Consider the following 27,919-nt stretch of genomic DNA (forward strand, 5'->3'; position numbering starts at 1 on the left):
AGCGCAGTTGTGGTGAATGCGTGCATAGTCACTTTCAGCAAGGGTGCCTAAAAGCAATGTTGAGTGGTGACTGATGTGGGGAGACCCTGAGCCTTGCCACCCTGGCTTTTGCCTGGCATCGTGGTAGGAGACTCTGAAGGGCTCAGTGCCTGACTTCTAGATCCCAGGGTTCTTGGAGTGCTGCTCCTGGGTCTCCTAAGCCTGAGATTCACGTTCCTGGAATGCCGGGGAGGCCAAGCCTCTCTGAATCATACTCATCTGGTGTCTTTTCCGTTATTCTTTCTGCATTTTCTGCACCGATAGCATCCTCTGGTCCAGGCTGGAGCCCGATTTGAGGAGGCTCCCAAAATGGCCATTTTTGCTCTCCTCCCAAAAGACACAAGGTACACTCAGGACACTCGATCGTTGCCTCCAGCACCGGAGCACATCCAACTATAATAACAAGGGCTAGACTTCCCCAGCCCCTCGCAGTTGGGAGGGGAATGTGGCATTTCAGAGGTCCAGCAGGCCCTCGCTTCTTGCCCCAAGGTGGAAGGAACGATGGGCGCGCATTCTTAGGAGGCCTATGACACACCGTGGAGCCCCTCTGCCCTAGGCCTTCGGGTTCAGACACTGCTCAGAGCCTGAGTGTTGGGGAGACTTGTCTGCTGGGGCCTCTCAGTCTGTCGTTCGCACCCGAGAGCTGGCTCTTTTCCGCCTCTTCTCACGGGGATAGAGGCATCTCGACCAGGGCGTTGGGAAGATTGAGCTGTGGCTCTGCCGTCGTCCGCGAAATTCGAGACCTTTTTCCAGCTTGGCAGGATCAACTTCTTGGCCCCTCTGAACTTGCTATGCGCTGGGCTGCGCTCGGGGTCTCCAGCGGGCCGAGACCAGGAGCGTAACCTGGAAGGGCGTGTGGGGGAATCGGAATGGCCAGAAGTGTTGGGTTTAAGTTCCTTAGGAATCCCTGACGACTGCACTGTCCTGAAAGATTTTTTTAAGGGTGGAGGAAGGATCAGCGGGGCGGGGAGAGCCAGGCTCCCGAGGTGATCGGATTTGAAGGGAATTTTGAAAAAGCTCCTTTTCCGCTGTCAAAGTTCCTGGCTGCCCTCGCCCTGCCCGTCTCCGTGGGTTCTCCAGAGCAAGCGCCCCAAGCAGGCGAAGCTCGGCTTAGCATCCACGCCGAACGGAAGGAGAGCAAAAGAGAGCATTTGCTGCGTGCGGGCCCAGTCGGGATCCGCCTGCGGAGCGCGCGGTAAGCCTGGTGCCCCACCGATGGCCTCTCGCTTTGAGGTCACCTACGTCTCCTTCTCTACCAGGCAGAGCTAGAAGGAGAAAGCGATATTTTATATTTTCAATCACAAAACCCTGGATAGTAACGAGGCTTTTTTGTTTGTTTCTTTCGTTTTGCCTTAACCAGGGTTGCGTAGAAATCTTTAAGTAGGAAAATAGTAACCTATGTATTGAAATCCAGGCGGCACCAACAGATCTAAAAGCATCCGGGGGCAAGGGCGAAATTATCAGAGTCGCTTCCTGGCATATTGGGACGGGTTGACATTCTGTCAAGAGTCCCCAAATTCCAGACCCGTAGTTAAAATGACTCTGAGCTTGCAGCGTCCGTGAGATCCAGGAGATTTGGGAGGAAACGGTATGGATTTGGGACTTGCAGGAGTTTGTAACGGCACAGATCCGACCTCGACTTTCCACTCTCTTCCCCATCCCCCTCAAGGAACCGTGGAGGACCGGGAAGCCAGGGGTTAAAGTCGGCCCAGGAGCATCCCGGGGACGACCGGCTAGGAGCCTTGGCCCGAGACTCAGTCTCTCCCCTCCTCTCATTGGCCCGCGCTCTTAGGGTTTCTCCTGTTCCCTCTTCGCCATTGGTCGGGGGCTGGCTTTTTTTCCCCCCTCAGTCTTTCTCTTCCTCCCCCCTCCCTCTCCCTCGCCCCTCGGACCGGAGCGCACGGCCTGCCCCCAGCTCCTCGGGAAGGGAGGAATTTAGAAAAAAAGTTTCCCAGAAGTTTGGATCAGAGGAAGGACGGGAAGACCTAGAGAGGAAGAGGGAGAGAGGGAGGAGAGAAAGGGAGAGGGAGGAGAGAGAGAGAATTAAAAAAAGATGAAGTCCAGTCTGCACAGCCTGTGAGCGCCTGCCCCGGTGGGTGGGAAGCAGGACTCGGGCGCTCATGCAGCGAGCGGGTGGCGCTCGGGGCGCTCGTTCCTAGCGGTTGGGACAGCTAGGGGCGTCGGTCCGAGCAGAGGGCGGGGGAGGGCGCAGGGGGAGGGTGCCGAGGACCCGCGGAGCCAACGCCTCAGTCTCGGCCTCCTAGCCGCCGCCTCTCCCGGGCCCTGCCCGGCGGGCTCTCGGAGCGTGAGGGCTCGGGCTGCTCCCTCTGTCGCGGGGGCGAGCGGAGGCCGGGGTGCGGGCGGCTAAGATGAGTGAAAGGAGAAGATCTGCAGTCGCCCTGAGCTCGCGAGCACATGCCTTCTCCGTTGAAGCCCTGATCGGCTCAAATAAAAAGCGGAAACTGCGAGACTGGGAGGAGAAGGGGCTGGACCTGTCCATGGAGGCGCTGAGCCCCGCGGGCCCACTCGGAGACACGGAGGACGCGGCCGCACACGGCCTGGAGCCTCACCCGGGTGAGTGCGTAGGGCCAGACCGCGCGAGACGGGCGGAGAGGTTCGCCGGGCGGCTAGCCGGCGCCGGCAGGGAGAGTGGCGAGGAGGGAGGCCCCAGCCGTGACGCCGTCTTGCTCCAACCAGGGTTTCTTTTTCTTCGCGCAAATGCCTTGAGCCTTCCGCACATTCGCCGGAACCAATTTGGGGGAATTGGCCCGAGCCTTGCATTTTCGTCGCCAACCTTAAGCAAGGAGGCCTACGTGCTCGCATCCCCTCCTCTTTCTGGGAGCAGAGCTCAGTGTTTACGGTGCCACTGAGGGGGCTGCAGGCCCCTGGGGTTACGAGCGGCGCGGATCTAAGGCGACGCGGCGGGAGCGGAGAGGAGCTGGGAGAGAGGCTTCTGAGAGCCCCGAGGACTGGCTCGGAGTTCTCGGTCCGACACCCCTGGGGGAATTGCCCTATTTGTCACATTTAGCCTTCAATCTCGGTCCTGTCCCTTACTCCACGAACTTTTCTGGGACTCAAGATTGTTGCGCTTCTCCTACTCCCGGTGACGAGGGAGCATAATTATATTTATACTTCGTTGACGTTTGTGGAAAGAGAAATGGATGTTGGCCCCCGTTACCCTGCTTCCTGGGCCACTCTTTAGGGCCCACATCTCTGCGTATTTGGGGGAGAGGTGCAGGAACGTGCGTCTTGGATCTCTGCGCATTTTACGCACACAATGCATGAAACACCGGGCGGATGTCGATGTCAGTATTTTAACAGAACTCTCGGACCAGGGGGGAAACAACTTAATGTTTTGTATTAAGTGCCAAGATTTCAACTGTGCAAAACAGCCCAGGGGAACAGCTGTTGTCGGAAGAAATTTGCCCGCTCGCGCACTACACACGCTACACACACACACACACACACACACACACACACACACTCCGCTTGGCTTAGCGCGTCAGAAACTTTCCAGCTAGCACTTCTAAAACTATTCTGGAGGGGCTTCTGCTGACCAGCTGGGGCTGGGGAGTAGATTCGAGTCCGCGCGCCCGCAAGCCAGAGGGGGCGGTGGCCCGCAAAGGGTTGGGGGCGGCCGCAGGCTCAGGAGCTTGGGGGCTGGAAATCTGGCCGACCCAAGGAGAGACAGCTGTCGCTTACATTTTCTCTTTCGGCAGTGACAGTTCAATTTCCATGCTCCTGAGGCTAATAATAACGCGATTAGCGGGTGACCTGCAGAGACAGAGTTTTATGAATTCTCCGTGTTCTTGCGGCCGGTTACGGTATTTGGGTTTAGTGCTGGGGAATTATTTTTATTAGTCGGTGAAAAGAAAATTAAAAGGAGATTTATTTCGTCCGCTCAAGCCTTTCCCTGTATTTGGATGCGGGTGCCTGTCCACGCGGACCCCTGTGTGGGCAATCCAGAAAGGAGCGTGTGGCTAATGTGTGTTTCCCATCTCTGGCCAGACTGTTTCCTCACCGCACTTATTTCCTGTTAAAATCTCGTTTGGGCTTTCCACAGTTTAGTGAAGTTCTTTCAGGCCTTATGACAACTCACGATTGGGGAGGTTAGTTTATTTTTCCGACGCTGGAAAAGGCAAAAAAAATTTTTTAACTGCGCATTGCAGACGCCCTGTCCTGTCCCCAGATACCTTCTCTATCGAGGGGTCGACAGGTCATAGTGAGCCTGTCTAGGGACGCGTGTTCAGAAGGACCGACAGGCGGAATCATAATCAGAAACTCAGCTGGCAGGTTTTTATTTATTTCCGCCGTCCTTCTCAGTCAAAAATTAGGAGATTTGAAAAATGAGGTTTTGCGACAAGGAGAGACAAGTCCAGGGACTTGAACACGAGGACCGGGTGTCTAGAATGCTGTTTGCTCGCTCCCGCGGGAAGGTGTAGGAGGTGAGGACCTAACATAGAACTTTGTATAACAGAGGGTTCAGTTGAACAGTTCCCAATGCCTTTAACACTTTTTTTTTTAAGAAAAAAGATGGGCGTTTGGATTAGAGAAAACGAAATATGTTTGTGGGGCAAAGGTCTGGGAGGAGGAAGAAGCTGGAAGCCGAGAGCACTCGCAGGCCTTCTGCGGAGCGGGGCTGCTTGCCGCTGGGCCCGCCCCGTCTTAGGCCGACGGGATCTCCCAGTTGGAGTCCCCGCAGTAGCCACGACTTTCTTACGAACTGGATGAACCGGATGTAGGGTGAAAAAAGATCTTTCAGAAAAAGACCGCAGAGCGCGCGGGTGTGGAGACTCCGCCGTGTGTGGGGAGTGGAGGAGGCAGAGCCTCGGGCTGTGAGCCGGAAGGGTAGTGGAAGGCACGCTAGGGCTTGAGGTTCCCTGTAGGCCTTTCTTTCCGTCTCTAATACAGCCCTAGCAAACACAAAGGCAGGGCGACATTCAAAGTTGTGTGTATGGTAGTAGAGATGGGAAAGGGGGTGCAGGCGACTCCATTGTGCCCAGGGCCGTGTCTCTGCCCTGCTGAGCCTCACAGTTATCTTTAAATTTTCTTCTCCCGATGGGAGAAGAAGGGGCTGGACTGCTGCTGGCCCCCCCGCCCTAGGCCGATAAGAATTTAAGAACTGGAGGAAAAAAAACCCATAACAAAAAAAAATATTTTTACGGGGCTGCGGAAGGATTAAACACACACACACACACACACACACACACACACACACACACACACACACGGCACTCGCCTTAGAGCGGCTGCATTTATTAATCTTCACCATCCCCTCTCTCAGACCGGTACTATCATTTTCAGGCCTCCCTCAAAATCCCAGGATCCTGGGACAACCCAAAGGACAGATTTTAATGTTTCACTTTTATTCAAAGACGTGGCCTTTTGCTTTTTCACAGCCCGTTTTTCTTTCGGCGTCCGGACAGAGCTGGCTTTAGTGGGCGCTGAGCGCCCGCAGCCTGGGGCGCCAACCTGCAGCAGCGGGGGGACCGGCTGGGCCTGCGCGCTGTAGGCCCTCACACGTCAGAAGACACACAGTATGTATTTCAAAATTTCCCACCGACCCAGGTGGTCCCTGAAAACCCCGATGCCCTCTGGGTCTTGAAGAAGGGCCTGTGAAGTACCCTCATTTTTACACCCAGGCCAGCGCTCCTTGTCTTTTGGAGAAGCCGCAGGGACTCAGCCTCTACAGGCTGGGGAGGATCTCAAAACCCGTCTCTGAAAAGCCTGGCTCTCGGGTCGGCTCGTCCCCGCCTCTCACACAGCAACAACGGAGGAAACTTTTGAGCCAGGATCGCCGGGAACAGCTGCTCTGGCTGCAGCATTGGAAGTATATTTCAGGCACGCGGCGGCGCCATCTGCGCTGGGACCGCAGCCCCGGCTCCACCCGCCTTCGCCAGGTCGGGTTTGGGCCTTTCCCGCCCAAATCCGCAGCCAGTGCGGCTGAGGCCCGATCTCCTGCGGAGAAAAGTAATCTAAACCTTCTGCGAAGGGATTTCCCCCTCCGGAGCTCTCGGACCTGAGCCTTGCAGCCCAGGCGCTCCGGAGGCCTAAGGAGGTGGCGACGCACGCAGGTGGGCACACAAAGCAGGCACACCGATGCCCCGAGAATAGATCTGCGCCCCGCACACAGGTGCACACATGTCAGGCTCTCGCATTCTCCAGGCACCCGTCTGCGCAACCCTTAATGAAATGAGACGAGGAAAACCCTCTCAGTCAGTGCTCCAGGGCACTTTTCTTCCTTCGAATTATCGAGATCAACTAATCACTCGAATTAATCTGCCAGTTTATGGCTTGTTTGCTCAGAATAAAACTCCAAAAGTTTAATCCTGACATCACCCCCCCCAACCACCGCCCCCATAGGGAAACAGGGGGTTAAAACGAAGGAAGTGACTCCACTGATTTTTAAGTAATGGAAAAAAAGCGATGAGTTTGAAGCCAGTGAGGAGAATGTGCTTCTGCGAGGCAAGCACCAGCCACGGTGCAGGTCGGGGCTTGGACCGCAGTACAAGGGTATGTGGCGCGCTGGGCGAGACGCCCAAGGGTCTGCCTGGGGTAGAATCCGGGGCCGAGAACTCCGGTTCCTCGCTGGTGTGTGCGTCCCGGACCGGTGCAGGCTTCTAGGTGCCGGGCCTGCGCCTGGCGAAAAGTGTGGGGCCTACTGAACGTGCCCAAACTCCCTGCTGCCAGGTCAAAATGGCCTTACACGGTGGCTATCTCTTTGATAAGTGACCTTGTGTCACTATTCTGAAAGGGAGTGAAGCGGTTAGGCAAGATCTGAATTCGCTGTAGGCCAGTGAGGATGGTGGCTTGCTGGGGCAGGGCTGCCAAATGCCTTTTTCACGCACCACCCCCCGGACGGTGGCAAAATTAGACGGCCCCTGGATGGACTGCACTGGGAGAGCGCACCCCTTGTCCCCCGCGCAGTGGGGAAGGTTACAGAGAAGTTCTGTGTATAACTCCGGTCCTGGCGTGGTGGCAGGATAGAAGGTACTCAGAAAAAGGAAATAATTCGAACCCATTCCATCCCAAAGATGGAGCAAACTGCTCGAGGGCAGTGGGGAGGACTGGGAACGGGGAAAACCCTGATGCTCAGAGTTTGGACTGTGATGGAAGGGAGGTGGAGTGGGCTGTGGTTTGGACCTCCACATTTGGCTGCCCCCCCACACCCCGCTTTTCGCCCCACATCCCCGTCCCCCGGGATGCGGTTCAGAAACCCATGTGAAGCGAGTGGAAGGCGAAGGGGTAACAGGCGAGCGTGTGGAGGCGGGAGGAGGGTGGATGGCCTCTGGCTTCTTGGTTACGCCATGCAGGACAGTCCCTTGCCCTGCGCCTCGGCCACTTCTGCCCCCTCAGAGACTGGTAGGAAGAACACAAACCTAATGGGCGGCGAAGGCTTTCCTGGACAGATCAGCTCACAGCCTAGGGGCGCAGCGATTCTGAATTCGCATCTTGCACGCCCCACCCGACGCTCTTTCTCACTGAACACTTTATTTGGGTTCAGAGCTAGCCACTTTAGGTTTCCTGATTTTATAGGTAAAACTCCCAGAAAGAAAAGTTCACGAGGTGACGCTCATGCAGGGGGAAGTGGGAATTAAGTTTCTTACTGTGGCGCTCAGACTAAAATTCTTTTGACACATACTGGCTGCCTGATTCCTGTGTACTCTTCCCCCACCCTCTTCCAATTACTTCAAATGATATCCTGAGCATCTTTTAATTATTAAAGATAATCAGTTTAAAATATTTAATGAATATACCGGCACGTGAGGAGGGAGCAAAAAATGGCATGAACCTGGGAGCCAAAACGGAAATGATTGGGTATTGGTGGTCTGTGTGCCCCCATTTATTTGTATGCTTTCCTTTGTGTGGACAAGAGTGTAATGGAAGCAAGTCCCTCATCATTAATCCTTCATATTGAGCTACAAGGAGGGAGGTATAAATACACTTTGGTTCAGCAGACCTAAACATTTTGTTCATCCAAGCCTCTCCAAGGGCAATGCTAGTATTAAAGTGTGAAATATTCTAGATCTGTCACATTGTCTCTATTGCCAAAAATATAATATTAATAGGATGAGAGCACTTTTTTGAGATTCTGATTATGGACTCTACTGAAAGTTTATTTCTCACACCCAGGAGAAAAATGATTACTTCTTAAACCTGGAAGCTTGTTCTGTAGGTGACTGTAGATTAAAAAAAAAAAGGCAAGGCTGAACTGTGCAAATTCCACGGGGATAAAGAGCAGACTGGCATTTCACTTTCCTTTCTGGAAATGCAGAAAGCTATCCAGTGGTTATTCTTGGGGGTGTAGCTGGATAATTGCTTTCTTACTCCCAAAAGACAAAGTAGTCAAGCAAGGGAAGAATATTTAAGTGGTTTTCTAGTTTTAACCTTTTGGGATATTTTTCCACAGAGAAAAGCAGGGAGCTGGTAAAATGTGGAATTTGTCCCCCTCCTTTCTCCCATCCATGTGGTTTATTTTTGCTTTGCCTTTGGTTTCTAGTGCACTTTGAATTTTATATGTGCATGACTGAGATACTCAGGGGTCTGCAACGGGAAGAGCAATTAGCAAATTTTTAAATTAGGGTCTGTTTACACTTCTTTGGGCAAGGATAATCATTAGTTAATTTAAGTGAGGCCCTTGCTCTAAGTGTCAGGGTGGAAAATGAGACTCAGTAGGGAGGACCGGAGGTGAAATGGGAAGAGGTGGGGAATTAAAGCAACTGGTGACGACAAATCAACATTTATTCCATGCCATTAATGGCTTCACTTTGAGGCAGGGCAGGACATTTTGCTGACTACAAACTGATGATGAACATTTGATACCAGAAGTGAAAACAGGCCTTAAAATCGCTACTTACTCTGTACTTTTATCTGCTAATGTCTAGTTTTGACCTTTATACAAAATAAGTATTATACAGGGTATTAGTATATACACAAGTGTATATGTTTATACACAAATTTATGTGTGAACACCAAGTTCTGAATGGGACATAGATAAAATTCAGAGAAAAGAAGCTGCTATTGGGAGGGGGGCAGTTTAACAATTTGGGAACACCTAAAATTTGAGGGGAGGCAGAAATTTTGTCATCTCTAAGTATCTTTTGACAATTCAAGAGAATCCCAGACTTGAGACTTCTAGTTATTGGCGTTTTTACTTAACTCTTAAGTTAATTGATGGTTTTGACTAAAGCCTATGAGAAAACACCAGAAAATGAGATTGTGCAGCTGTAATTTAAAAGACCAGGGAGAGTGGAAATTTTTCTAACTAAATTTGGCTTTTACTTTTGTGAATAATGCCATCTTCATTTTGGATGGATAGAATGCCACCTTGTATTCTGAAGAGTGATTTCATGTCCTTCCATGCAGAGAGTTTAACAGAACCATTAAGAGAAATCTGGATGATGATGATGATAATGATGATGATAATGATAATTAATAGAAATAATGAGAGAAATGTGATTTGGGGAAAATAATTTAAAAATACGGGGAATATATTCAACATCTTCTCCCTGTTTGTCCTCTTGTATTTTCTACAATATAGTTGCCGAGGCTCAAATGAGCTATTTCCAAATTGCCACACACTTTAGAGGACTAAAACAACAATAAAACACCAACCCATAATTGTGGATTACACAAGTAATATACTAATGCAGCCTTCTTTTAAAAACCAGTGTTACAGTAACAGTAGAGTTCCCTTGAAAAGGATCACTGAAGGTCGTTATTGCATACATAGCCGGGATCCTTAGAGTTTTAGCGCCTAGTTGTCGACGGGATAAACCGAAATTCTGACTCCCAACACCACCCCCCCAGCCGCCCACCCCTCGCCTTCCCTTTACCGTCCCACAGCACAGAATGCGATGTCAAAGCCCCAGACAGGGGCTCGGAAAGCAGTTGGACCCCCTTTCTTTCCCCTCCCCCTCGCTTCCCCTCACCCCGACATCCTGTTCTCCTCCAACCTCCTACACACACGTTGAAAACTCAAATCCCTCCCCCACCACCCCCAAAACATTTCAGATGACGTTTCACCGAGGAAGGGACTGGGATCGCATCTCTTACGTGAAACCGTCCCTGGGAAAACAGGGCAGCTCGGGCGACTTTCAGGAGTCGGCGAAGTGGGCCGCGGCCGCGTCTGCCCGCCCTCCAGCCTCGCCCGGGTCTGGGCGGCCTCGCTGGGCGGCAGCGGCGCCCGGGCCTCGATGCGCGCGGCCCCCGTTGCTGCTCCCGCGCTCGGGGCTCCGCCTGGGCCCGCCGAGCTGCCGGGCCGCTCGGGCCCGGGGGTGCCGCGGAGTCTTTGACGCTGGGGCCGGAACCCCGAGGGATGGTGCGTGACTTTCTCCGCTCCACGAGCATCCTGGAGAAGTGCGGGGACTACGGGGTAACCGGGGAGGCCTTGATGTAAGGTCCTCCTTCCCTCCTCCACAAAAAATCAAGCGAAAAAAACCCCCAAACCAAGCAGGACCCTAGGATCTTACACCTCGCGCCCTGAGGGAAGTTAGAGCTTTTGCTTTCATCGGGCTGAACACATTTTGGAGAAATCAAACTCAGTTCAAACATTAGCCGTTAGAAAGCAAGAATCCCTTGGCCTGAAGAATTTTTAATCCCTAACCATTTTCAAGCGGGTGATTCTTGGGTCAGTAAATATCATGGCCAGTCCGTTAAAAAGGAAAGTCATTTTGCCGGTTCCAGATGCAGATGATCCCCGGGTGCATAGAATTCCAAACCGCAGAGATGCCCCCCCCCCAAACCCGGCACTGCCCACCGAGACAAAGGGACAACAGACAATTGTTCTTCACGCTGTTCTTTGAGACTAAAAACAATGGGGAGTAATTCTTTTCTTTAAAAAAGGAAAGAAAAGAAACTGCCCAACTCTACAAAGTAGTTTGAGAAATGACTACATTCAGTAAGAAGCCTGCCAGGCTTCCCTTCAAGAGCTCAGCATCAGTGGAGTGGGAAGCCCTGCCTCGCTGGAGGCATCCTTGTTCCAAAGCGTCCCTCACACCAAGCCCCAGGGCCCAGAGTGGTAACCTAGGGGTTAGCTGACTTGGGTGGTTCACAGATTCCGTTTTTGCTTCTGAAAAATAATTCTTTTCACAGTGGGGGTGGCAAGCATTTGGGCCAGTAAGTGATTGTGATTACAGCCTTGCTTTCCTCGAGTTTCCTTGGGTTTTTTTTCCTAATAATTTGATTTCTTTATTATTATTTTTTTTACAGCAAAGCTGGGGAGGGGCTATGCATAGTATAGGAGGGGAAAGTTTTGGTTAGAAAATTAATCGTGTATGCAAGCTTGCAGAGAAATACCAAATTGTAAAGCACTTCAGAAACCTTAATTACTTACATGGCTATCTGTGAGTTTCACTACACTACAAAGCTTTCAGTACAGGCCCTCATATTCTAGATTATACCCATGTATTAAGGTAGGGGGAAGGCTAGACTAGCTTAAATTAGACCTTGATTCTAGTGCTAACTTTGTCATTAATGCTGGAACCACGGATATTCGTTTCAAAGGTAGACATATAAATGTTGAAAAAAATGTTTTAAAGTTGTCTCAACGTCACTGATGAGGCCTGGTTTGTGAAATGTGAGAGAGGCTTAAATGACACCTGAGGCCCCTTTAGCTATAAAATTCTGTGATACTGTTAAAAAATTTTTTTCTCCTAATGCACCTTGACCATCACTTGACTCATCCCTGACTTTGTTGGAACGAGGGAAGTTTTGCTGCAGTTGTAGAAAGTAACAGTAATAGCAACACAAGACCAAAAAAAAGGGGAAAAAAGGATTTTTACAGCTAGAATTAAGGGCTTCCATTAAAGCTCTTGAAAAGTTTTTAGATTAATATCACATGTTCAGAAGTCCTGGATCAGTGATTTCTACTCCTTTGTGTTTGATGTAATCTATTGCTGCTTGTGTGAACGCCCAGGACCCTCTTGCCAAAAGAATTCTATGGCATTAGAGAATTTACAGGAAATATAAGTTATTTACACTTTGAACATTTTTTTGGTGCCATATCCAGAAATAGCTGTAAAAACTCTATGGATTTAAAAAATGAAGATTGAGGAAAAGCAATGTCATCACTGGTAAATTGAATTGGTGGACCACCCCCTTCCACCCCAGGAAAAATCAGTTGCCCCTCATTTCTATTTGAGCCTAATGGAAAGCACTGGTAACTATTTTCCATGTCTCGTCTGCTAAGCCGAGATCTTGATCTGGCAGAGATGTGAGAATGCTAAAAGGATGACTTAGTAACAGGCAAAACGCTTGTCAACAAGATAGATCAGAAGACAGCTTAGCATTCAAGACCTCTATTCATAGCTGCTGAACTTGAGGGCAGGGTCAGACAAAAAAACTGGGCCCAGGACTCACCTAGGAGGGTTTCTCATGTTTCTATCTTGTGGGACTTTATTTCCTTACAGACGTCTACAGCTGGGCTCCAAACTCCAGTGACAGCCACCCACCCTCAGTTGATGCCCCATTCTCTGCAGCCCCAGCCCCGGCACAGACTTCTGTCATCACAGGGCTTGTAGATTTACTGGTCATCGCCCTCACTGCTACCCTATAAACTGCTGTGGGGCATGGACATTGTCCCCAGAGCCTAGCACGAGGGCCCGACATAGAGCAAACACTAGTGAATAACAAAAATGTAATGATGATGATAACATGATGAAAACAAAGATAACATTTATTGAACACTATGTGCCAGCCATTGTGCTAAGTTGTATATATACATAGACACATATTCCAAATATGATCTATAACAATTATATATACATCACAAATAATATATAACAATTATATATATATGTGTGTGTGTATGTGTGTGATTTTCCAAAACACTAATGAGATAGTTCCTCTGCTTATCATTTCTATTTGTTACAATGAATGGATTACATAAGGTTTAGAAGGTCAAGTTCGTGGAGTCAGGCTGCATGCATCTGAGCAGTAGTTCCAACACTTGGTAGTTGCATGGCCTTGGGTGAGTTCCTTAATCTCTCTCAACCCTAGTTTTGGCATCTGTGAAATTGCAAGAAGAAATGTATTCATCGAAAGGTGGTTTTGAGACATCTCTGCACTGCTGACCTCTTTAAATGGAGGTACAGAGTACTTTTGTTGGCAGAAAAAAATAGAGGTAAAGAAAAATTAAAAAAAAGAGGTGGTCATGAGGATTAAATGAGATCGTGCACATCTAGGAACGATGGATTTAGCACAGTGCCTGTTATTCCTGTCAATCGAATTATCTGATAGTGATTACTCACCTCGGTGACCAGTGTAAATAAGAGATTGTAGCCAATTGTCACCTCTGGCAGCCACCGCACCTCTCACCCAGTCTTTTGCTTGAAATGGGATGTTTGGAACTTCGAGTGGGATCTGCCCTTGGTGTATAAACTTACAGTTAGAAACAGAGTATTTTGAGTATATGTGGTTTGATCAAGTCCCATTGAACTCTGAGAGCCATTGTTATTCGGAGTTCCCCTTAAGCAAAGAGCCAGCACCTGAATGGGCATCTGAGGGAGGGAGAGCCGGCTTCAGGGCTGGGGATCAGCCAGCTGGTATAAGGTAGGAAGAGGGGGTGGGCAGAGGGTGGGGCAGGGAGCCCCAGCGTTCCCAGCTCCTCAGGAACTCAGCTCTGGCCGAGGACAGAGGGGCCTTTCTGGACGCAGGAAAGTGGAATAACACGAACATGTTTCTCTTTGGTTAGTTTCTGGAGCCCAGAAATCCCCCAAAGTTCAGGTTTTATCATATAGGAAATAGAAAACGTTCATTTTCATAAGGCTTTGTTTGTGAAGCCTGTATTATGATGGACCCCCAGGATTCTGGGCAAAATGAGCCAGTTGCACCAATTAGCTTGAGGCGGCACTGAAGGATTTGTAAGTGTTGCTTGGTCGAGTTAAAAAGAAAGAGAGAGTGAGTAAAGGGATGAAATGAAGGGAAAACCTGTAACTAAGCAAACTGTTGGGGAAGAAGAGACTGGGAAGTCTTTTTTCAGGGAACCAGCAGAAGCTCCAGTCATTGTGCTAGAACTCACATCTACCTGCACAGTTTTGCCCAATTTTCTTCCTTCCAGAAAGCAGAAGCCTGGGTTTGATCATTTACTTTTTTTTTTTAAGAAAATAGTTTTACCCTAGACTGTTTCTGTTGATTCCTGGCGGCAGAGGGAGAAGGTGCATTCCTAGGGGAAGGGGAATGGAGATGGATGCTTCCCCAGGCCTCCCTCATTCAAGGAGCCCGGGGCCCCTCACCAGCAGTGCTGAGGTCCTGCCCGACCATCCAGAGGCGGGAGCTGCTTTGCCCTGGCTGGGATTCCGTTCTCAGTCTTCAAAGTAGACTCTCTGCTCCACATTTTGTCTTCAAGACCGATGTCAGCATGCTTCCAATCTTACAAGCATCATCTTATCTCAGCGTGCCCGCAGTGCTGACCGTAGAGCTTTCATGGCCGGAGGGGATGCCCTGTACCAGGCACTGTGCTGAAGGTTTCCTTCACGTTCTCCCACTGCAGGCACCCAACAGTCCTCCAAGGGGAGGTCGTTGTTTCCCCACTGACAGATGAGGATACTGAGGCTCCAACAGATTAAATAACTTGTCCACACACACAGCTACAGTTCACTTTAGGTGGCCTGGCCAGAAATTTTCAACCCAGCTCCATGTGGCTCCAGAGTCAAGGTCTTAACCACTAGACTGTTTTGCTCCCCTCTGCAATGATTCTTCAGTCCTCTGGGGAGAACTCTGAACTTTTGTAGATGGAAATTGATGCTTGCTGTCTATGCTGTCTCCCTAAAGAGACTGGTAAATCATCCATGAGCGAGAGCTCATTTATAGTGTCTGGGTGTCTCTTCCTTTCCTTTTGTTACGGTCCCTCTGGTCCAAAGATGCCTTCTTCATACCTGCTGGTAGAAGCCTCTGAGACAGGGTTGAGTTCTTAAGCCATAGTTTTGGGGAGGGGGCAAATGCAGGCTTCCCAACGTGACTGGCTTTTCTTTGACTTTAATGCACGGAAATCTCAGTGTCTGCAATGCGGTGGATACGTATTGAATTTGATCTAAAACCTCCTCATCCTAAATCCCCTCATACAGTGAAATTCAGGGGAAACGTTAACTGCTCTGTTTTACCCATTCCCTTCTCCATTCACGACGGGATGGATGGAATCTTATTGGTAATTGATTCAAAATGGAACAGCTTAGAAACATATCAGTTGCAGTGACGAGCAATTCGTGCATTTCTAAGTACTGTTGACTTTTTTTTTCAAACTCAGCAATCACAGCTGAAATCCCTTTGCCATGGATTGAATTTACAAAGGAGGAGATTCTGATTTCCACAGTGGCTTCCTTCTAATGCCCAAGGATTAGGAAACTGCCTTGAGGACCCACAGCAAGTACACTCGCTCTCAGAGTCGCGGCTTTAACTTTAACCTCTGAGTGACTGCTCTAATTCATTTATTTTGGAACAGCTCTATTTAGAGCAGCCTAGTTCAGTATGCGGTCAGTTATTTGCAGAAATCTCGCATCCCGATAAACTCTTACACCCTGAACTCCTTCACTCTTCTGACACAATTTAAGTGGATATGACCCCAGCAGTGAGTTTCAGGAGACTTAACAATGTGTTTCGAGGTTTTGTGATCGACCTGTTCACTGTCTTTCTGTCATCCTTTACTCCCTATACCCCACCTCCCTGTCCCCGAGTAACCTTCCTCTCTTAGGAAGTCTGATGCCTTCAACAGGGATTTGGAGAAAAACTACAATGCTCCCCACCCCTCCAAACCGATTTTGGTGTGTGAACTTCAGCATTAATCTGTTTCTTGGCTATTTAACTGTAAAGTCAATCATCTCCCTGTCTGTCTTGCACAGTGATAGAAGAGTGGCCTTTAGAAGCTAAAAAGAGAAAAATGTCAGGTCAGTCTCTGTTTTAAAGCTTGACTTTCTCCTAGTGCTCACCTCACTCTGTGCTGCGGTGATTGATGAGATTTGATATGCTCTTGCAGCAACAGAAGCTTATGAATCTCTGGGCCCCTTTTCTTCCCCAAGCAACCCACGTGGACCCAAACTCTTGAAACAGAGAGAAGAGGAATGCTACAGTCTTGCGGGACCTACAGGGTCTCATCCATGAGATCTGTCCATTGAGAAAGGTAGATGCTACAAGGTATGAAACCAGCCAGGCCTTGGCCATTTCAATTTTCCTTCAGTGTTTGGAGCACTGGTTGCCTGACCAGCCTTCATCCTGGGAATGTTAGATGCCATCTGGTGCAACTGTGCATTACCCAGATTAAACTGTGACATCACAGAGATTTAAGGCATCTCTGTGATATTCTGACTGGGTGGTAGGTACTGCAGGAGGCACTTCCTACAGACACAGGGCAATTTGACTGCTGTAGGCGTGAGCAGAGAGTAAACCAAGCCCTGGTGAGTGAGTGTGTGTGTGTGCGTGCGTGTGTGTGTGTGTGTGTGTGTGTGGTGGGGAGGGCTGGGGGGCGGCTGGTGGGGTGTTACGGAGAGCTGGGTGTAACGGTTCCCCGGCCTGCGTGGGTGAATTGGTTCCGGATGTTAACATTTTTTCCTTGGGGCTTGACTGCATTCTTCTTTTTCTTTGCTTGTCTGTTTTCCTGCCCAAATTGTTAGGCCTCCACAGCTGTGTGGCTCATTGCTGGTGAGTGTTGAGAATGACAGATCTGACTTTAATGCAAGGGCAACTTGGGGGCATGTGTATAGGTAGACGTTTGAGGCGTTTTCATCCAGCATCTTTTCTGAAATTTTAGGGTTTTTTTTTTTTTTTTATCCATCATCTTGCCAGCTGGGCACCAACCCTGTATTGCACTGGATGGCCTCTGTTGGGGAATGAGTACGAAATGCTATAGAAAGCAGACCTTGCTTCATATTCTAGAAGCAGAAGAAACCGGCTGGTGTGGGCAACTAAGGCAGCGGATGGAGGTGAGAGAGGCCGGATTGCACAGCAGAGAAGAGTGTGGGATCCGGGTCAGGGAGACATGACTTGTGCACAGAGTTCTGGCTACGTGATGAGCTCGGGCGAGTGACTTACCCCTGTGCTTCAGGTGTGTGCATGTAAAGTGAAGGTGATGGTACCTGCGGCAGGGCCGCTGTGAGCGTGGAGGTAACAGATGCAAAGTGCTTGGCACAGTGCCAGGCCCATAGGCTGTGCTCGGTTTTACTGTGCCCACAGTCATACTTTGGATAAATTGAGAACAAGAAACTCTTTGGCGTTCTTAAGAGAAACCTTTTGGTGAGTGTCAGACACAGGATTGTCCCAAACGATCCTTCTTAGCTTACCTCCACTTCTGCCCTATTCCCTTCACACTGGCTGACTTTTTTTTTTTAATTGACATGTTGATTTGATACATTTATATATTGAAATGCAATTACCACCTATTGTGGTGAAAACATTTAAGATCTAGTCTCAGGCACTTTAAGGTATGTAACTCAGCATTGTTGACTATAATCACAGTGCTGTGCATATTAGCTCTCCAGAACTAATTCATCTTCTAACTGCAAGTTTGTACCCTTTAACTAATATCTCCTTAATTACCCCCTCACCACCCTGGTAATCACCATTCTACTGTTTCTATGAGTTCATCTTTTAAAAAATACAGCATATAGGTGAAATTATACAATATTTGTCTTTCTCTAACTTATTTCACTTAGCATAATATCCTCAAGTTCCATTCACGTGGCAAATGGTAGAATTTCCTTCTTTCTCCTGGCTGAATAATATTCATATATATATATATATATATATATATATACACACACACACGTATATTTAGATATTCATTTCTTTATCCATTCATCTGTTGATGGACATCTGTTATGCACCATACCTTAGCTATGGTGCATAATACTGCAATAAACATGGGCATGCAGATATCTTTTTGGGATAGTGCATTTCCTTGGACACAGACTAACTTTTCATCATCCTCCATGCAGTGGCTCCCTCTCCTCCTTCTTTCTAGAGTACTTTCCTCTTTCTCCTTCCCTAAAAATTCTTCTGAAGAAAGCTTATCCTACTTTCAAGACCCATCTTAAGCACCTAATATAACAGAAATCGTCCAAGATGAAAAGAACAATTTGATATAAATGTTAATTGACATGATGCACAGATTCAAACATACGATGACTTCAGAGGAAAAAAAAATCTACACATTTCCCTGCAGAGCTCACATACAGTTTGGGTATTGCCAGAAGGGAAGGACATTCTCAGAGGTCACCAACTTTATCTTCCCTTGGAGTCTGCCATGGGGAACTGCTCTTTTAGGGGTCTCTCTATCATTTCCTTTCAAAATGGTGCCAGCGTGCTTCTGCGATTTTATAGTCCCAAGGGAGTCTCAGCTACATAACCTGCAACTCTCAAAGGTGTAGCCAAGATGGTAAAAATACAGGGATCCCTCACTGGCCATCATCATCAGAAAGCTCCTACTGATGGGGGGGGTGGTCTTCACTGAGTAATCTGATTAGACCCATTTGTGAGCAAGGCTCTTGTCCTGCCTTTGGCTCCACTGAATCCCTGAAGTCTTCACATTGCCAGCAGGGCAGTAATTTGAATTTAGTCCTTTCTTTCCATGGCAGGATATACACCTGTTGTCTTCTTCGTGTCCTGTGAGATTGGCGTTAACTTTTAGACTCTTGGGCAATGGCTGCCTGTAGCCCAGGAGACAGTGACTGGCTGTCTCTCTGTGTTCTGGGCCATCTCTGTGCACGAGTACACGCATAACACTCTCAAAAAAGCATCACAGTGCTCTTGATTGATCTCTTCTACATTTTAAAATCAGTCACTGAAAAGGGGGTAAAGCAGAAGCCTGTAGAAATCAATACTTTGTACCTTTCTTGTGACAGTTAATACATTTTGCCTTGAACGGTAACTTTTTGGAGGGCCTAACTGTTTTGTAAGCTGACTAGACTGGAAAACCCTGGAGAGCACTGTGTCTTCGTCAGCCCTGAACCCCCGTCAGCCCTCCACGAACATTTGCTAGACTGAATTGATAGTTGTCAAACTGTAGTGGTGGGTGTGGTAACCACTGCAGCCACTTTACAGATGATTTGGCTTCAAGATGGTCCTGGAGGCCCAGCGTGAGGGGGTTGCCAGTTGCCTCTAGGTGTGAGCTTGGACGTGTCAGTTGATAACTCTGTGCTCTCAAGTCTCTATCGCTAATGGAGATAAGACCTCTGGATTTCAGTAAGAAAGGAAAGAATAGCTGACTGTGCTATTAACAAGACATTGTTGTGGCTGGGATTTGCGGAACGCCCCCCGCATGGACTCTGTTTTGGAGCTGTCCCCTGATGAGCCATCAGCAACGAGAAGCACAAGTCGTTTGGGGGAGTGACCCTGCCTCATCCTACCCGACTTGTTTCAGGCCTTACGTCCACAGCGGCCTCTGTTTTCTGTGCCCACAAGGGAGAAAAAGAAATAGAGTAAAAGGCAACCTGAAAATCTGAAAATCCCCAGTGTTAAACAGAAGTGCAAAAACATCTCTAAATGGAAGACAGATCGCCCGAGTTTGCCTGAGACAGTAGAGTTGGGGTTAGCTGAAGCAGAACGATCGCAGTTCTTCCCACCAGCCATGGGGAGATGTGAGCGAACTGACTGGAGGTCTCCCAGCTCGGAGCTCAGCACCATGGTGGGAAAGAGGGTGACTCCTCGGGGAAAAATGGAGAGAACCCTCCGACACACAAGGCAACATTTGGGTAAGATGGAGGGCTGAGAAATGTGAGGCAGTTCTGTGATTGCGCTACTCAGGACTGGCACAGTCATAAAGAGTCAGGGGCTCAGATGGACAAGGAAGGGGCCAGGGACTTCCTGGTACCTGTCAAATTACATATAAAATCCTTAGTGCTGTCCTGGGTCTGACTCAGATCATCAAGGAGAAAAACAGCCTCACTTTGTTATTCCCTTTCACTCTTTGTGTCTTATAACCCGCCTTACTGCTGCGGGGAGCTGGAACTTGCTTTAGAGGAAAAGGCTCTCCAAACCTGGCTTTGTTTGGGCTCTTGGTTACCATGCCCACCATGGTGGCTGACTGGTGGGACTGACCCTGGATCACTGTGGGTTCTGCAGGGCTGGTGGCTTTCAAGCCATCATTAAATTCTAAACAAAGTGGAGTGGAGACAAACTTACATGAAGGCTGATGGACCTGGGGTGGGTTGATGCCTGGAGCTCCAAGTTGGGGGAAAAGAGAGCTTCTCCACAGTTGAGGTGTAAACAACAGGATGACTCCGAGTCTGTCTTTCTCTAGTTGAATATCTTTGATCCTGAATCATGAGGATACTCCTGTAAGTTTGTGGGACCCTAAACGTGAATAGCCAACAGACTCTAGGAATTACTGAATGCCCTGGTGTCTTTGGGGAACCCACCATTCCAACTTAGTGCTTATTCTGAATCCTCTTTAGAAAGGCAATATGACCTGGGAGCTCAGACTCAGGAGGGGTGCACATGACAACTTACCAAGATCTAGTCCTAGGTCATGCAGTATCCTATTTGCATATCTCTGAAGAACAACTGGGCTCTTCAAACATGGAAGTGCATCCTCATGAGTCTATGTTGCCCATACGAGGCTTGAAGTTCATTATTCATTCACAGACATCCTGATAATTAACTAAATGATAAGCTTCCCTTAAGATCTCTCACAGTCAGAAGGTCAGGATCCATTAACACAGAGAGTCAGCCCGGAAGGTCACCACTGTGTGGTCCCTGTGATAATCACTTCTGTTTCACAAAGGTGCGAACCCTATTGGGTGAAGAAGGAGGTGGGATGGTCTTGAGTTACAGGGTACTGGGAGAGGCCTCGCCTTTGAGCTGCACTAGGTACAGGGAGTGAGTACAGTTGTCCAGGATGCCAAGGAACTTGGTGCAAATACTCTGGGGAAAGTGGTGTTTTGATCACTGTGCCAGTGCCTTTCGTGACTTATAAGACAGCCTAACCCAGATCTTATTAACCATCCCTATCAGGTGATGTAGTGATAATGACATTTGGGGCCATTGTGTCTTAGAGAAATCCCCAAACTGATTTTTTAATCCCACGCACATTTATTCTTTTCAAAAAAGCTCGAAGCACCTGATAACTCAAGATTGAATGTGCAGCTTGGTGCCTTTATCTGGAAGGGGGTCTGGGCAAACAGGGAAGCTCCCTGTGCTTGACTCAGGGACTGTGTTCTTTACAGACTGTAATCCAACATCCACATCACATACTTCTCTAGAGATGGCAAGTGTGGCCCTTTTCCACCTGCCCAACCAGAACCACCAGTCCTCTAACTAGTTTCCATGCTTAAAGCTTCTGGGTCTTTCCTTCTTAATCTGGCAGCATTAACGAAATAGCCAGTTTATATACGAGTGCAAAATATTATCAGCACCAATTCTTCTGATATCTGAGTAGTCTCTGTAAATAAATTTATACTTAATTTTAACCAGTGGGACTCATAGCTACATGTTGCTATACTTCACTTTTTGAAATATATGAATTTTCGCCAAATGTGTACACAGACTCTTTGGCTGATAAGCTTACTTTTCAATATATGAAAGATGTTTGTTGTTTTTAGGTGTTGTTGAGTAAAATGCTATAAGGGCAAAGAAAAATCCATTGAGGAAATGAAGCCAAATTGCTATCACTTTGGTAATGCCAAATTTTCATAAACCAAATTTGCTCAAAGTAAGTCATATCTTCCTTTAACAGATTCTGTATTTTTTGCTGGGGCTTGAAAATGGGCTCCTTTTGTATACTTGATGACTTGGATTTTATCTCCTGCATTGCCAAATTCACAGATCCGGTGTATTTCTAAGTGAAAATAAAAGTGTCTATTTTCAGTGTCTATTTTAAGAAAAATTCAAAATTCTTTACAGAAGTCAACTTTTCAATATTAAGTTACGACTGGGTAAAGGCCCTATTTCCATTCTCGGAATAGAATAGTGAATGGAGAGGCTCCTTTAAGGGACAAATATCAGGTACCTACTATGAGTAACAGACACCTGGCAGTCCAGGTCCCTCATTTACCCTCTCTGCACCCTTGTTCCTCCATGGACGTGGGGGAGAACGTAGCGTGCCAGCCAGCTCCTTTCAGAACTAGTGGAAAATAGCCTTGTATATTAGAGATGGGCTCTGCTTTTATTATTGTTCCCTTTCAGATAATTTAAAAAACATTTTATTATGAACATTTCTCAACAGGACAGTACCATGAACCTTGATGAACTCATCCTCCGCCTTCAATGCCATCAATATCTTTGATTGTCCCCGTTTCTCTTTTTACTTTCTTGCTGGTGCATTTTAAAGCAAATCTTAGACTTTAAGTCATTTCACCACAAAGTAATTTAGTACTTGGGTAGACCTCAAAGAAGGGTCATTTTTCTGACCTAAATACAATGTCATCACCATATACAGCATGATTAAAACCAATTTCTTGATCATTTGTGTTCAGTCTATAATCAGCTTTCCTTGATTTGTCCAGAAATTGTTAAGCCCCCATGGCCATCAACCTTCTTCCTCTGATTTGCCTCCTTGGTTCTTTTAATGACACCACACATCAGACAAGGTTCTAGATTAGGCTGTCTGCTTATGTACCTGGGGGTGAGTTCCCAGGATAGATTCTGGGACCCCAATCCATAGACCCCTTTCAGGAGATCAGGATGGGGAGGACGAGGAGGAGGAGGTGAAGTCTGTGTTTTAGAAAAGTCCTCAGATGACTTTGATGGGCAACAGGTATGGAAACCACTCTTTTTTCCTTAGAGATGCCTGGGATTGGTTAGTGCTCATTTGGCCTATGAAATGAGTGCTCTGGAACCTGTATCTTAAAAATTATTTTAACAATTCTGCCAGCACCCAAATAAATGTCATAACTGAGAACATTCGTTATTGTAGCAAGGACAGAAAATTACTTTTTGTTTTAACAGGAATGACTTGTGGCTGTTGAAATAACGTGGGGCAGTAAGTAAGATCTGATTACAAGCTCCCTAGGCAAATGAGGCTCAGGATGTTTTTCTGGTTGTGGCAAATACAACTTGTTATTTTATAGAGGTCATGGAAAATGAAACTCCTTCAGGGTTTAAACACTGGCAACAGAATACCATTCTGGAAGTGAATTAAATTAGAATTAAATTTAATTTTATGCAGGTTAACTCGGGGAGCTCTGCCCAACATTTGCAACTCTTAGAATGATACTGAGACCTGAATGAAACACCATGTTGAATTTAACACAAGTTTAAAAGTGAAACATTTGGTTAACGTTTTCCTTTGTCCACATGGCTTTAAACAACTGCTTTGTCTTCCATTTATCTGTCTCCTTCACTTGACTTATGGCTAGGATCCTCCACTGAATTGGCAGATGAGCTGCTGTTTTGATGGAATGGCAGCTTAGTCTGTCAGGCACATGGAGAACATAAACCCAGAGCTCGATGGTGGTAAACATATTATCTGAAGTTATTTCGATTGAAATATTGCCTAATAATGCTGCTACTTACAGGTCATTTCTTTACTTTTTACCCAGTGTTCCTACCGCTGTGAAATCTGAAATGACTACAAATTGTGGGGCCATTTTTGGTTCTTTAGTTTTTGAAATTATTCAGTGAGAGGTTTGATTAAGTCCAAAGAACAGTAAACAAATATGTCTATTAACCTTCTGTTACCAAAAAAAATCACTACTAGTCCCTTGCAGATTCCATAACAAATAAATGTGCCGTTTAGTGGGCAGTTGTCATCAGTCTGCCTGCCTTGGTACTTGGTGAGTCTGTTTCTGAAGGTCGATGCTGTAAGTATCACAGGGTCAACCTTTCCGTTGTTCTCCAGTGCTGCTTCTCTTATACCTCTAATCGCGTACGGTAGTGATGATATTAGAGTACAATCATTTGTTCGCATACCCCCTTGACTAGACCTGGCATTTCCCACAGGTCTAGTGGAATCTCTCTTTACCTTTGTATCACCAGTCCTCGCACCACCCCTGCCTCGCAGTAAGTGCTTAATATATTTGCATGGCAATTGGCAATTAATTCATTAATCATGGAATTAATCATAACCTTGCGTTTTGTTTGCTTTACTTTCTTGACCAAACAAACCAACTGACCAGACAATTTAGCCAAACTGCTGACTTTTCACAAAAAAAAATCATCAGTGTAATACTGCTAGTATTTTTCATTTGTCTAGCAGTTTATTTTCTCAGAGCATTGTCTGTCCTAGAATGGAAGATCATGACAATCTCATTTAAGTCTCTCGGAAACACCCAAAATGGAGCCACTAGTCATCTTATTTTATTTCATTTTATTTTGAATCAGTCTACAATCATTTCCTTTAATTCTTCTGTGCTAATGTCAATCATCATCATCATGGGTCAACAGAAATAAACTGTCAGAAATCCAACCATGTCATACTCAGCAGCACGACTAGTCATCTGGTTTTAGTGGTGGAGAAACAGATGAAGACCAGCTGCCCAAGATCACAGCCGGGTCTGAGCCGAGTTCTGGGGTGGAGCTGTCGATTTTCCATGAACATTCTCCCCCCAGCCTTAGTCTCCCCTTACCCTGGGCAATGGCTGGGAGGTCGAAGATGAGCTGGAGGCACGCAGAATACTGTCTTACGCTCTGAGGGCCTTTGAAGGTGCAGTGGGATTTCCCCTGGTTCTGCTGAGGTCTGGCTGAGGGCTGGGCCTGGCCTGCAGGCATGATGGGGAGGGTTTCCTTCACTCTTTGGGGGAAGCCAGGGTTTCTGGGCCCAGACTGTCTTCCTGTATGTTTCCTCAGCTGCTGCCCAGTCAGCCCAGGAGCACCTGCTCTGTGCTATTTGTCAATTCCTTCTGAGTGATATGACCGTTAGGTACTTCCTGCTGGGGATGGGTCTCTGGTTACCGCTATACCTGTCTGCTTGGCAAGTGTGCTTACACGTTTTCCCTGACAGGCTGAATCAAAGCCTCAAAAATCACGAGATAGGTTCTATTCCCTCCCTCTTAAAGCACCCAGCCCACCTCTGTGTTTTTGATGATGTGTTTCCTGCAAGATTCCGTTCCTTAATAGGCTGTGACGGCTGTTACTCATTCTCTTTTGCTTACAGATGAAAAAACCTCAAATAACTTTTACACGTATTAAACCATTCAAACAGCATAAAAAGTAATCACCTATGCCAAAAAGCGTAAAGTGAAAATTAATCTCCCATCCCCTAGCTTCCATGTTTATCATCCCAGAATCAATCACTGTTACCACTCTGTTTTGCATCATTCCAGATACAGGTATAACGCATATGAATCATAATATGAATGATGTGTATGAATCATTATTTACACTTAATACATGTGTGTATGTATAAACCTTTAAAATTAAAACACAAATTGTGGCATAATACACACAGCACTTTATGATGTTAGTTTCAAACTGTTATACTGGAGATTGTTAAATAGACATACTTACAGGTTCCCCACTTCCTGCTGTTTTAAAAGCCCCACAGTATTCCACTGTGTGGGTCGATCATGATTTTTAGCCAAACTGTTTTAATGGACCTTGAGGTTGTTTTCAGTTACTTGCTTCTATAAATGAAGCTCCTTGATTATTTTGGGGCACTCTGGTGATATCACTTCTAGAATAACTTCTAGAAGTTGAGTTGTACAGTTGAAATTAAGTCATTTAAAATTTTGATGGATGTCAACCCAAATTGCCTTCCAAAAATGGTTGTGCAATTTACATTTCCACCCATGGGGCATGATGGCGTATTTTCCCACCCACTTGCCAACAATATATTAGAAAATGTTTCCATCTTTGCTAATATCCTTGTCTTTGAAAAAAAATGTTTCAAATTGATCTTCTCATAAATTCTTTTCGGCTCTGCCTGCAACTTCCCTAGTTTTTCAAGGTAGAGGACTTAAGTTTATAGGTCTGTAGGGCAATTCCTTCTTCCCTTTAAACAGGCATGGGGTTTTGTTTAATCTCTCAGGCTTCCCTGCTCCTCCATTTATTACCAATCATTACTTTAACTTATTCTTTTAGGATCCTGGGGTATAAGTCGTCAGTGCCGGAGGCTTTTAAGGTGTCGAGTCAATAAGAAATGGCAGCAAACATTTCTTGTTAGTGAGGGAGAGAATAAAAGGCATGTCACTCAGGGTTTCTGGGTGCAACTTTGGTTCAATTATCTTCAGATGTTTAAAATCAAGGCTGTTTCCAGACCATTTCAAAGAACAGCAGGGCAACCTGCTGAGACCTGTGTGAAATGAACACCCTGTTACAACTAATTAGTGTTACTGTTTTCCTTGCAGTTGGGGGTGAGAGGAAATATATGAAGGGTGTTTATCCCTTCCTGTAGTAGAAAGCGTTGGAACCACTGGAATAGCCTGGAGGGGGACCCAGAGTGTGATTCCTTCATGGCCGTTCCCACCTTTCTCCCAAGAACGGCTATGAGCAGTTCTGTTCCATGCTGCTTGCTCGATCCCAGTGCTTCTGCCTTCTTTGACCCATGCACAAGCTCTTCAGGTTGTTTTTATAAGACGCCTAAGACAAATGGTCCATTCAGTTCAATTCCACAGCTATTTATTGAACACTTACAATGTGTAGGAGTAGTCTCTGCCCTGAGGACTTCCAAATCTAGACACAAAGAATAAATGAGTAGCTATTTAGGGCCCCTGCAAGATTTGAGGATAGTAGTTATAAGCTTTAAATTGGTTTGAATTGTGGTTTTGTCCCTTACTGGCTCTGGAAACGGGGGGGTTGCTTAATTCCTCTTGACTTAAACTTTCTTAACTATTAAGGTCTGTTATAAGAATTACATAGTCATTCGTAGTTAGTGATCAGTTAATGTCAGCCTATGTTTTGTCATCAGGGCTACGCTGTAGGAAGTGCCATGTGACAGCAGTAAGATGATAAAGTGTAGAATGGGGAAAGATAGGAATGGGGAGATCAGAATTTAGTCAGGATAGGTTCTGTCCCATGGCAATGACGCATAGACCCTGAGCGTGCTCCTTTGCCCTAGCAGAGACGGACTTTATCCCAGCTAGCGCTGTGTACGCATAGAGCATGCTCTCCAACACAGCAGCACCTGCTCAGTTTCAGTGGAGGGAACGACTCATAGTTTAATCATAGCAGTAGTTCACTGACTCATTCAACAAGCATTCACCTAGGCAGATAGACTACTAGGTGCCGGGAGGCAGAAAGATGAATACATACGATCCCTGCTCTCAAAAAGGCAGACATGCAAACAGATAAATGTCATACAAGGTGATGCGTGCTCCGGCAGAGTGTGTGCTCTGTACAGAGCACAGAGCAGGCATGCCTGACCCTGCCTGGCTTGGGAAGGAGCCGGGAAGTAATTTTTAGTCTCCTGATTTCCACCAGGTTTCCCAGAAGCAGGGCCTGGAGGAAGGAAGACCTTGTATGAATTCCAGTCTCTGTGGGGCCACCCGTCTCCTGCTGTCCCACAGCCCAGTGCCACGGCCACCCCCTTGTGTTCCCAGTCTCTCCTGCAGGTCTCTGGCTGTGGCTGCCCAGAGTCCATGATAGCAGCAGTAACAAGTTGTTCCTCCCTCACACCAAGAGGACGGCTTGGGCCAAGTCCAGGATGATTGAATTGCACTTCCAGAGACTTCTGTGTTGACCAGATCCTGATTTCTCTCCTCCCTCCTCCCTGCAAAGCAAGGAGTAGCAAAAATGTGGTCTGACTGAGTCAGAGTGGCCACTTGTCCCTGTTTCCTCACAGCCGCTCAGCTTTGGAACACGAAAGCCTGATTCTGCAGGGAAGCTCTGCCGGCTCACACGCCAGCCTGCTCAGGAGGCTGTGTCATATCCTATAAATTACAACCCTGTGCCTCCTGTTCTGGCCTGCCTCCCTGCAGCCCTTCCTTCCATTGTCCAGTTTGGCCTCCTGGTCACCCGACCTTGTTCTGCAAACTTGGGTGCTTTGGGGGACTGGCTCCTTTTTCTGGGGTACTGGGAA

At 47.2% G+C, this 27,919-nt stretch overlaps 1 protein-coding gene across 3 annotated transcripts in view; it reads left to right on the forward strand.

Annotated features, from left to right (window-relative positions):
• TBX15 (T-box transcription factor 15) overlaps positions 1–27,919 on the forward strand; it is a 116,457-nt gene that overhangs the window by 10,890 nt on the left and 77,648 nt on the right. Inside the window, exon 1 of one of the 3 annotated variants that reach the window (XM_006216138.4) lies at positions 1,918–2,613. The exons of the other annotated variants lie outside the window; for them this stretch is intronic. Within the exon in view, the coding sequence (XP_006216200.1) occupies positions 2,409–2,613 (205 nt within the window). The 5' untranslated portion in view covers positions 1,918–2,408. Of the gene's footprint in view, positions 1–1,917; positions 2,614–27,919 lie in introns of those variants that run through there. 3 annotated transcript variants of the gene reach the window in all.

This window comes from Vicugna pacos, chromosome 9 (assembly GCF_048564905.1).
Source record: "Vicugna pacos chromosome 9, VicPac4, whole genome shotgun sequence".
Taxonomy (NCBI): Eukaryota; Metazoa; Chordata; class Mammalia; order Artiodactyla; family Camelidae; genus Vicugna; species Vicugna pacos.